The following is a 12,172-nucleotide window of genomic DNA, read 5'->3' on the forward strand; positions in this document are numbered from 1 at the left end:
CCTTCATCTATGATACTTCTTGAGACATCATTAGATTCTCTGCTTGATCTCTCTGGTGCAACACCCTTGCATGGAAAAATATGTGGCTGTGCGCTCCAGATGCAGACCCAACTTCTGGGTAAAACTTTTTGGTGAGTTTCTAGAAAAAGCTCAGAAGGACTTGTCAGATCTGATTGAAGTTTTGTCCAGCCAAACTTCATCTAGTTCAGGTCATTTCACCACAGTTGCAACTGCTAGCCATACCAGAATCACTTGCATCCTATAGAGGTCAGGATTGTCCACAGGACAATGAGTCCAAATATAAAATAAAATAGTTTACTTTAAAATAAAAAAAACTAATAATTTGTTCTATATTGGAACATGGACATTAGTAAGAATTGTTCTACATTTTCAACCATTCCTTTCTACAACACCATTTCTACATTTTCGATAGCATCTTCAACAGCAAAGAAACTTCACTGCTGCTAAAATGCCCTATCTTGTAAATCTTTACTTATGTGAATCATCCCATTTGAAGTAATTGGGACTGTCTGCATGATTAAAGGACTACTTGCATGATTAAGGGTTTGTTGGAGCGGGTCCCTGGAGGGAAAGCTCCTGGGATGGGCTTCTTCCCTTCTTATAGATCTTTAAAGCACCAAAGAAACCTGTGGTGCTATATTAAACCCAGAGATCTTTATTATGAATTTACATAATGCTCATTGGACTTCTTCATATTTCTGTTGTCCTATGGCTGTTCTGGTTCCTGCAATAGGTGGCAAATAGCTTTCTAGATACTTCATCAGTTAGTATAATAAGAATAATGTTATAAATGCCTTACAGAATTCTTTTCCTATAGCTCTGCACTACATTAAAACTGCCTTTGCTCAGCACCTGAGACATCTTGTTGCATCTTCCTGCAGTTAATTTTTTCTCTTTGTTAGGGAGCAGATTGTTAGTGTAGCATATACTCGGCTCTCTTGGTACTGATTTATCAGTGTGTAGGTACTGTGGTAATGGATACCCTATATGCACCTAAGACTGTATACAAATGTAGATAAATTAGACATATAAGCAAATGGTGCTTTATCCCACTTGCCACATACTTACTCAGGAGGCTTATTTTTGTTGCCATTCTGTTGTAATTTTAACAGGAAAGTATTCAAGGGATTGTAATCATACAATACGCTGATGCCTGTTAAGAGCATGTCTGGAGTTGATTGAAGCTGGGTTTTTTGACCTTTTTAGATCCAGCAAAGTAACTCAGTTTTTCCTTGTGTCCCAGTTTAGACTTGGATCACTGAAGCTACAAAAAGTCTCAAGTCCAACTGAAGTCATCAAAGAGCTGATTTGCCACTGCCTCGACTGTGTAGCAGAACTACATGCCGAAAAGGAGCATCTGCAAAAGGAAAATGAAAGGCTTCTAAGTGATTGGAATGACGTGCAAGGACTGTAGGTTGAAAAATGCATCAATAAGATATTCTTTATATACTATGTGTTTGCAGTTTACCTATGCAACAAAGTGTAGGTTATACTGATGGGCACTATATATTTAAGATATTTGCAAAATGAAATGCACCTATTGATAGTGTTTTGGGCCGTAACAGCTTATAGGTTACACAGCTGTAGAGGCTTCTTCTTATTTCAAGGTGGCAGGCAACACCTGAGTTGCTAACATATAATGCTGATTGTAGCTTTATGTAGCCAGAAATATCTTCACTCTCCCTTTCCCCCTCCTGCAGAATGCAGTGTGCGTTTTCTTCTGCATAGGTCCCTTAATGATGAGCGTTATTTTGCCTGTCTTGATTTCTGTTTCAGTTGTGATTTACATTTTAAACTAGATTATTCCTGGGGCCATGGGGGGCAAGAGGGGGAGAGAATGTAATTTGACAGTAATTAAAGCCAGCTATATTGTCAAAGTATCAGAAGGGTTGTGAATGTCTTGCAAGGGAGCAGGGAGGAAGACACAAATTAAAAAAAAAAATTGCACAAGATCACATTATTTTAAGGAAGATATTTGTATTTGTCAATAGAGTGCCAAATTTAGAAATATTCATGGAAGAAATTAACTCAATGGTGTGCTGGGTAGGGCGACAAAGACCATATCTTTTTTTAAAAAAGAAGAATAAAAAATGGTCAGAGTTTGTCCTGAAAGTTTTGTCATGACAAATATACAGCCTCACTAGTAGTGTTTGACTACTTAATAGTTTAACAGTGTAGTAAACAATAACTTTTTATAATTAATGTGTTGCACTGCATTAAATGCCATTTTGTTTTGTGTAGTGCTGTGGCACTTGTATTTGATAATTCCACAACAAACAGTGATTATTACATCTTAACTTTAAACTATTTCATAGAATCATAGAATCATAGAATAACAGAGTTGGAAGGGACCTCTGGAGGCCATCTAGTCCAACCCCCTGCCCAGAACAGGACCAATCCCAACTAAATCATCCCAGCCAGGGCTTTGTCAAGCCTGACCTTAAAATAAATAAATAAAATATTTAAATGCCTAGTCACAATTATATAGCATACAGAATGTGCTGAGCATCTCCAGTGAGGAGCTGGGTGGCTTGAATCCCATCTAGTCAACTGCCTTCTACTTGCCAACAGCTAGGAGCAGGATTCAACTGTAAAGCAGTTTTCCTGTTTTAGAGGTACGATATAGATGGTGTCATTGCAAGGCTTCTTATATTAAAATTAATCAATAAACCTATCTAGTTTACAGTTGAATATGCTGAAAGCAGTTGAGAAATTATAGTTTACAAGTTTGAACTGTTGCACTAATTTTTTTTAAAAATTAAATAAATAAAATACTGCCACCTCGAGTCATTAATTGGCAATATCCAAATATAGAGATGAACGCCATGGAAACCATTGTTATTAATTAGGCGCTGGACTGAACTGAGTTCTTGCCAGCTAACTGCTTTTAGCTACATAATAACTTTGGAATCTAGTTAACATTTGTTTTTTAAACATGAATTTGTTCAGTTTCCTTGTGTTTTAACATAAATAGAAAATTCAGTAAGGATTATCTTGAATATCCTTTGTGCATGAGTATACAAACACACACACTGGGCAGGTGAGTTAAAATATCAAACTAGAATAGACAATGTTTTTGTTTTATATAGATTATTACATTGGTAAATATAGAGCAATACTAAGCATCTTTAATAGAAAAGTTTCCTAAATCCCGGAAAATAAAGATAAGTTTCTGTTTTGTATGTAGTGTGTCTTTTATACTAACCAGGTAAAATTAATATAGATGAGTTATAGTCAAGTAAACTGTCAATTTATATTATGGTCAAATGTAGTGACACAAAATCGGAACCATAAATTACGCATAAAAATGAGTGTTTGGTGTTTTAGTATATGAATAAATCACTTGAAAATGACTCATCCACATTAGCTTGCCAGCATTCAATACCACTGCTATAGAACAAAAAGGGAATCGGATGCAGCTAAAATGTAAGAAGGAGATAATGTAAATGCCAGAACCATTCTAAGACACAGACAACCTTATACATATAAGATTAAATTTTCAGCCAGGCTTTGGATACAAAACCTCCACACATATAATTGCCACAAGTTCTTTAATTTGTGTTATACCTGTGTCTCTCTTCAGAAATGGAAGAGGTTGAGAAATGGACAGTTAATCCTTGATTTAGGTCACCAGTATTACTTGTCTTCAAATGGCAACCATTACTAACACCAGTTGTTTTCAGTAGGTTGTGGTTGTGTTTTGACTACTATCATCCCAACTTGACATATTAAAAGTATCATGCTTCTATTAACTCCAAGATCGCTTTGATTATGGAACTTGAAAAGCATGTGCAAATAAGACTAATAAAAATGTCTATGGCCATTAGCTTTTTTCACTTGTGATTTCACTTTTTTATTAAATTTAAAAGCTTTGTTTGAGATGAGTAGCTTATGTACATGGGCCTGTGGAGATGTGACTTCTGTGAAACAAATCCCATATAGGCACCAGTGGGTGACAAATTGCAATGAAAGGTTGCGTCTGTAGTTGGTGAAATACTGAAATTTAATCCTTTGCTTAGTTCTCACAGGTGTAAGGGTCTGCACAAGTAGAACTTTTTGCAGGATTGGGCCCTTTGGCTCTTGCCATATTAAGGGGGAAAGTGATTTCCAGAGTCAAGAGTCCTTCACTGAAATTGCATTGCATGCAACCCGCCTTTGGTTAAATCAGGAGACTGCTACTAGTAAATTGAATAAATCAGATGATGTCAAGGCTATGGTACGAAACAACATTAGTTTTTGTTGACTAGTGTTGTTTTGATTTACCCTTTATTTGGTTACTATTCCCATTGCGGGAAGGGGGTCTTCTTTTTCCTCATTGAAGGATTTGATACACTTAATGTCATATTTTACACTTGTATATGCAAAAAGAAAGGGAGTACTTGTGGCACGTTAGAGACTAACTAATTTATTTGAGCATAAGCTTTCATGAGCTACAGCTCACTTCATCGGATGCATACTGTGGAAAGTGTAGAAGATCTTTTTATACACACAAAGCATGAAAAAATACCTCCCCCCACCCCACTCTCCTGCTGGTAATAGCTTATCTAAAGTGATCACTCTCCTTACAATGTGTATGATAATCAAGGTGGGCCATTTCCAGCACAAATCCAGGGTTTAATGGATGTAGAAGCCCTCTACACCAACATTTCACACAAAGATGGACTACAAGCTGTCAAGAACACTATCCCCGATAATGTCACGGCTAACCTGGTGGCTGAACTTTGTGACTTTGTCCTTACCCGTAACTATTTTACATTTGGGGACAATGTATACCTTCAAATCAGCGGCACTGCTATGGGTACCCGCATGGCCCCACAGTATGCCATCATTTTTATGGCTGACTTAGAACAACGCTTCCTCAGCTCTCGTCCCCTAACGCCCCTACTCTACTTGCGCTATATTGATGACATCTTCATCATCTGGACCCATGGAAAAGAAGCCCTTGAGGAATTCCACCATGATTTCAACAATTTCCATTCCACCATCAACCTCAGCCTGGTCCAGTCCACACAAGAGATCAACTTCCTGGACACTACAGGGCTAATAAACGATGGTCACATAAACACCACCCTATACCGGAAACCTACTGACCGCTATTCCTACCTACGTGCCTCCAGCTTTCACCCTGACCACACCACACAATCCATCGTCTACAGCCAAGCTCTGCAATACAACCGCATTTGCTCCAACCCCTCAGACAGAGACAGACACCTACAAGATCTCTCTCAAGCATTCTTACAACTACAATACCCACCTGCGGAAGTGAAGAAACAGATTGATAGAGCCAGAAGAGTTCCCAGAAGTCACCTACTACAGGACAGGCCTAACAAAGAAAATAACAGAACGCCACTAGCCGTCACCTTCAGCCCCCAACTAAAACCCCTCCAACGCATTATTAAGGATCTACAACCTATCCTGAAGGATGACCCAACACACTCAGAAATCTTGGGAGACAGGCCAGTCCTTGCCTACAGACAGCCCCCCAACCTGAAGCGAATACTCACCAGCAACCACATACCACACAACAGAACCACTAACCCAGGAACCTATCCTTGCAACAAAGCCCGTTGCCAACTGTGCCCACATATCTATTCAGGGGACACCATCACAGGGCCTAATAACATCAGCCACACTATCAGAGGCTCATTCACCTGCACATCCACCAATGTGATATATGCCATCATGTGCCAGCAATGCCCCTCTGCCATGTACATTGGTCAAACTGGACAGTCTCTACATAAAAGAATAAATGGACACAAATCAGATGTCAAGAATTATAACATTCATAAACCAGTCGGAGAACACTTCAATCTCTCTGGTCACGCGATTACAGACATGAAAGTTGCGATATTACAACAAAAAAACTTCAAAACCAGACTCCAGCGAGAGACTGTTGAATTGGAATTCATTTGCGAATTGGAATTCATTTGCAAATTGGATACAATTAACTTAGGCTTGAATAGAGACTGGGAGTGGCTAAGTCATTATGCAAGGTAACCTATTTCCCCTAGTTTTTTCCTACCCCCCCCCCAGACGTTCTTGTTAAACCCTGGATTTGTGCTGGAAATGGCCCAACTTGATTATCATACACATTGTAAGGAGAGTGATCACTTTAGATAAGCTATTACCAGCAGGAGAGTGGAGTGGGGGGAGGTATTTTTTCATGCTTTGTGTGTATAAAAAGATCTTCTACACTTTCCACAGTATGCATCCGATGAAGTGAGCTGTAGCTCACGAAAGCTTATGCTCAGATAAATTGGTTAGTCTCTAAGGTGCCACAAGTACTCCTTTTCTTTTTGCGAATACAGACTAACACGGCTGTTACTCTGAAACCTACACTTGTATATGCAGTTCATATATGTAAATGGAGATAATGGTTAATTTCAACCCTGTTGAAGTCAATGATATTACACCAAGGATTAATTTGGCTTAGCATTTTAAACCATCTTGCTTTTATGCTGAATCTTTATTTAAGCAGGTAGTGGGTTTTGGCACTCTCCCTCCCGCCCAAAACTGGATAAAGATGTCACTGCTAGGGCTTGTGACTCTTTGTACTGTGCTTTAACATGTTGGTGTATATTGTTCCATTAAACGGTTAAAATTCCCATTTATAGATGGAAAATCTCCTGGTAGTTGATTAGTACATATGATGTTTCTTTTAAGAATTATTGAACCGATCTATATGGTAATGATGTTCAGCATGATTTGCATTTAAATTAGATGAATTATTTATCAACTATCAAACATATCCCAAAAGCATATCACAGCAGACTAAGTTAATACTTCATAAGATTCCTTTCTTTTGTCTTTTTCATTTTATAGGCATTTCATATTAAAATGACAAAATAACCAATATTTGTTTTAAATACACATTGAAAAAATATAATGCTATTACAGTGTTGACACTTCCGTTTTTATAACTTACCGGTAGTTTTTCAATAGCTATTGAATAAAAACCCACAAATTTTTGAACAATGCTTTTGAATGTTCTAACTGTGAAAAATGGCATGTCTTCCAGAATCAGCCTCTTCATCACAACACTCTTACATATCAGTCCAATGGAAGATAGAATCATAGAAATGTAGGTCTGGGAGGGATCTCAAGAGTCCATCTAGTCCAGCCTCTCCCCCCCGCCACCTCCCCAAAAGCAGGATTAAGGACACCTGGACCATCTCTGACATTGTTCTGATATTGTCCATACATTGGTGGTATTTAATCATCATTTGCTTTATTACTTTACCTACCATGTCTATGTTCTGAAGTCTGCAATGAGCAGTAAGATCATTACTAGCTTGTATATTTATTTATATATTACACACACAAATCTACATTAAAAACACTTAAGGTTGCAAAGTCAAGAACTAAAAAACTAGGAAATACCAGCCTTAAAGTTGCCTGTTAGATTACCATGTTTTTCACAGGACCTCTGCTTCACTCAATGCACAGGACTTTTTTATTCATATTGTGGCCCCATTCCTTATTTACTGGACACTATATATTTATTTATACACTATTTATTTTGTTGATTTTAGATTCTGGGTTGAAATTTAAGGTCAATCCATTTTTTATTTAAAAACCAAAACAAACTAACCTCCTTATATTTAGATATCATATAAAAACTTGAGGTTGACCCTATTCCAAGATGTCATTCAGCAGAACTCATAAGATTTTTATATATAGAATTAGGTATCCCTCTAAAAAGTATTTTACATTAGATACAGAAAAAAAGTCATTTACTCTCCAAAATTAGGGCTGTGAGTGTCTTAAAAATCTCAGCTGTCTCACTGTACAACTCAAATAAAACAAACAGCACAACATAGGGTTTGTTAGCATTGTAGTTGTTTGTATGCCAGTAGGAAATTGAAATTGCCACAAATCCTGCTTCAGTGGTTCTGCTGAATCAGTTTCAATATCCTGCTGCACCAGAGGAACAAAGACTTCACAGGACCAAAGGGACAATAAGTGGGCAAATGTTCATGTAACATACACACCTGCTTCTGGAATCCTGACAAAAATTAAGTGGTTTTGCATGAGTTGCCAGGAACATCAGCTGGAATTTTAAGATAGTTTCAACACATTTGGAGGGCTTGTTTTTTTCCTGTATATAAATATACATTAAAAATGCAAATCAGAATGAATAGGCTTAAATTTTGGGCCCATGGAATTTGACCATAACTCTCTATTTATAATCTCAGTGTATCCTTCTAAATTATACACGCTATGCTGAATTCACCATTGAATCTAAATAACTCTGATATCTAACATGTAGCTGTCTGTATAGTATACACATAAGCTAACCTCTAAGAAACAGGGGTTAGGGAGACACTTTCCCTGTGGGCAGATTATTATATAACTGCATCCTGTAGGGCTTTTTTCATGTTCCTCTGAAGCAGCTTCTATTGACCTTTTTTGGGGACAAAACGCTGAACTTGATGGACAGTTGGTGTGATCCATAATGGCAATTCCGATGTACCTCTCTTCCTAATTATATTTTAGGAGGGCTGGTATTACTATAGAACATTGTTAGTAAAATGTGAAGATATTAACTATTGTTATATTTTAGGCTGGAAAAATGTGTGGAAGCTAAAGAAGAACTGGAGGCAGATCTTTACAAAAGATTTATTCTTGTGCTCAATGAAAAGAAAGCAAAGATAAGAAATTTACAAAAGTTGTTAAAAGAAGCTCAGGAACCTGCAGAGGATACAACACATGCAAGGTATTTGTTAATTTGCTCAAGTTATTTGTTGTGCCTGGCACATACATAGGTTTCATTTGTATTTACTGAGTTTTAATAGATGGTAGTGTAATCATTGTTTCAATGTAATAACAATTAATAAATCATCATATGTTATGAGGTGCTTTGTTAAATACAGACTCAAAAGGAAGAGAAAATTAGCCACTACCTGAGGTGTCACTGAATGTCTCTTATCTAAGCACTGACCAGGGCTAAGTTTCTGAGTGGTATGGCTTCAATGAAAGGTGTTTAATTAAAATTGAATACAGAGATTTACTTAACTCTAAATGTTTCCTGAAATATTTCAAATTATTTCTTGGGCGGGGGGCAGGAGGTGGAAATGGATAGTGTTTTGTGTCAGAGTACAGTTGATCCCTAGACCCACTCCAACCTGCCTTCACTAGTTCCTCAAGTGCCTCTTAAAAACTCTCTTCTTCCAAAATGCCTTTCCTCCTTAAAGAAGTGTTAATAGTGAGGTGACTGGAAATATTTACTTAAGAAGCAAATAACATTTACTTAGAAAAAAAAAATCCAAACCAAAAAAAAATCATGGAACTGCCAAGAGACACACGTTAAATCAATGACATTGTTTTAATCCGGTCTGACCCCACTTCCTTTTAGGACATTATCTATCTAGTTTGTTTATCTAAGTTGTGAAGTCTTCAGGATAGGGACCTAGTATTGACCTCTATCTGTAAAGTGCTGTAGAAATAGCAGCTAACAGATGGAAAATTACCTTTCTGTTGTTCTAGGGATAGCATGGCTACCGTCCAAACTGCTGTTGAAAGAGAGAGAGATTATGATGGCAGCACAGATGAGGAATGTGAAAATTTAACACAGCCTTCTACATTAGCATCAGGTAAGACAGAATATGTTGTTCTCATTGGCGATATTGCAAGCAGGCCAATTATGTTACATGAATAAACTATAATGACGACAAAACACTACCTGACAAATTGCTTTGTGACAAGCCAATTTACAAGCATTTAAAAAAAAAGCCCTCTATTGAAGCAGAGTATAATGCTGACATTTCAAATTAAAGGAAGTATTAAAAAGCATGTAGCGTAAATGAAGGAAATGTCGTTGTTTATGAAATGACAAATTACATACTTTGCATAACTAATAGCCATTTTACAGTATCTGAACCTTTTTTACAGTATGTGAACTGTCAACAATTACATTTTAAGTTCCAGGAATCATTATGTACACGTAAAGATTGCTGGGATTTAAAATGTAATTGCTGACAGTACATAGTCTGTAATAAAAAAAAAAAAAAAAAAAAGGTTTTACCTGCAATCAGGAGAGTTTTTTGCTCTATTTTTGTAGTGCACAAATGGAGCAAAACTATTTTTATAACATCCAGCAGAATTCATTGAAATTTACTGGGATGCTCTTAACCTCAGGTAGCTGAGTGTGAAAATTAAGTTGATTAATCCGCCTAAAACTGGAGAAGTGGGAGTACATCATATAGCGATTGCCCATTTCACAATACACTCTATAAAACTTCACATCATACGAATTTTCAGCTTGGTGTGTCAAATGCTGTGTGTGCAAATCTCTGTAGAGGGAATGCTGTCAGGGCATAAAAACTGCCTTACACTGACAGCTACCACATACTTAAGGATTTCCCTTCAGGATTATTGATTTTGTATGGTTTCTCTCACCTGAGCCATTTATCTCTACTATAGGGTAAGATAATCAAAGAAAGATATAAGCAGATAACTGACATGCTTCTTGTCTTCAGTGGGAGCTGAGGTTCTCAGCACCATAGTGTAATTAGTCTCCAACTCTGTAGTGCGAGTGTATGGGTTTTTTGAAGACCTTCTAACACAATTGACATAGGTAATAGATTTAGAAAGTAGCCAGCCTTGTAGCATGCATTTAAGTGAAGAAAGAATGTGAAGTGCAGACACTATCCAAAGAAATAATTTTCTGTTGACCAACTGGTAGTGGTAAAGTATCTGTTTAGTTGATAATTCTTTGCTTTCAATCTGTATTTCATCAGTGGCACAAACAATGTCTTGAGAAATACTTCATTTAGTAAAATAGCATGGAGAAGGGATAACTTCAATTATCAACTTTTTGCTAGATCCAGTAAAAATTAAGCTACTAGATAGCATTTTTATGACAGACATCTGTGTAGCATTTCCTTTAACTGCCTAGCATGAGAGACTGAACTTGATGCCTGAATTTGTAGGGAGAAAAGCACGTGCATAATCTTTTAGCTATGAAAAATGTTTACTCCACTTGCCTGTGAGAGTCAGATATGTTCAGAATTGCTTTCTGTGACTATCAGAGAAAATAACATGAACGTGATATTCAGGTAACAGACAAACTGTTCCAAAGTAATGTGTTTAAAAAGTCAAGTTTTTTATAGTAATGTTAACTCTGTGGCACTAAACATGTAGTGAAGTTGGGGCCAGATAATACTTCCTGGTTCTGGGCACAACAGGTTTCCTCCATAAAATAGTCTTCCCTTCCCACAAGGAAGAAGTGTACATATGCCTCTGAGGTACTGCTCTCCTTTCCCAGTGCCCTACTCAGGCCTGTTCACCTTTCCAAGGATCGATGCTGGGGGATGGGTGGGGACTGAATGAACCCTGGGGAGGAGGTGAGTGGTTCAGGGATGAGGTTTGGGGAGAGAAGGGGAAGATGCACACAGTCCACAGTCCTTAGGCCTAAAAGATGATTCCGTCCCAGACTGTATTAGCTTCTCCTTGTAGCACTCACTCCTTGGAGCAAACAACACCTACAATTTTTTTTAAATAACATTGCTTTTATGTTTCCTGTGTCGTTGGGGAGGAATGTTGTTGTTGCAACACTGTCAAGGCTCCTAAGCTGTTACAGCTGCTTAGTGCTTCTGTCCTTGGAGCTCTTATGTTATCAGCACTAGCAGAGAGCACAGACTGCTAATTCAGCAGACCTTGATGTTACTCCGAGGGAAAGACCACAGGCACGGTTCAGTGACAAAGGGACTCAGCCAGGTTTATTGCCCTCAAGGCACAGTCCTAGCGACTAGCACAACTTGTACAAGTACATTCACCCATGAGTGCCCCATGGCAAGGAGCATCACAGTCAGCAGTGGTAGTTTCTGCTGTCCACTCGGCCACACAAAGGGTTAAGGCAAGGTACACTGTCATTTACAGACTGAGACAAACAACTGGGATAAACAAGTTATGTAGCACCTTACATATTTCATGGCATTTGTTTGTTACTTTCTCTTGTACCTTGTCCTGATATCTTGGACAAAACATCCCTATTCATTATTCTGTCAAACCATCTTATCTTGTACCAGATTGGGGTGTATCTGTACTAGCCTTCTGAAATATATTTATGTAAATATCTAGTGCCTAGTACTTCTTAGGAACACCTGTATTTTAGCAATGCTAGAGGCAACTTTGCTAAGTTCATGTATCG

The 12,172-nt window shown here is 37.7% G+C and overlaps 1 protein-coding gene across 9 annotated transcripts in view; it reads left to right on the forward strand.

Annotated features, from left to right (window-relative positions):
* The window catches only part of XRCC4 (X-ray repair cross complementing 4), a 275,050-nt gene that overhangs the window by 141,105 nt on the left and 121,773 nt on the right, over positions 1–12,172 (forward strand). For all 9 annotated transcript variants that reach the window (XM_043546372.1, XM_043546369.1, XM_043546368.1 and 6 more), the window contains exons 4-6: positions 1,265–1,431; positions 8,585–8,737; positions 9,508–9,614. In XM_043546372.1, the coding sequence (XP_043402307.1) occupies positions 1,265–1,431; positions 8,585–8,737; positions 9,508–9,614 (427 nt within the window). The remainder of the gene's footprint in view (positions 1–1,264; positions 1,432–8,584; positions 8,738–9,507; positions 9,615–12,172) is intronic.

This window comes from Chelonia mydas, chromosome 5 (assembly GCF_015237465.2).
Source record: "Chelonia mydas isolate rCheMyd1 chromosome 5, rCheMyd1.pri.v2, whole genome shotgun sequence".
NCBI classification, from domain to species: Eukaryota; Metazoa; Chordata; order Testudines; family Cheloniidae; genus Chelonia; species Chelonia mydas.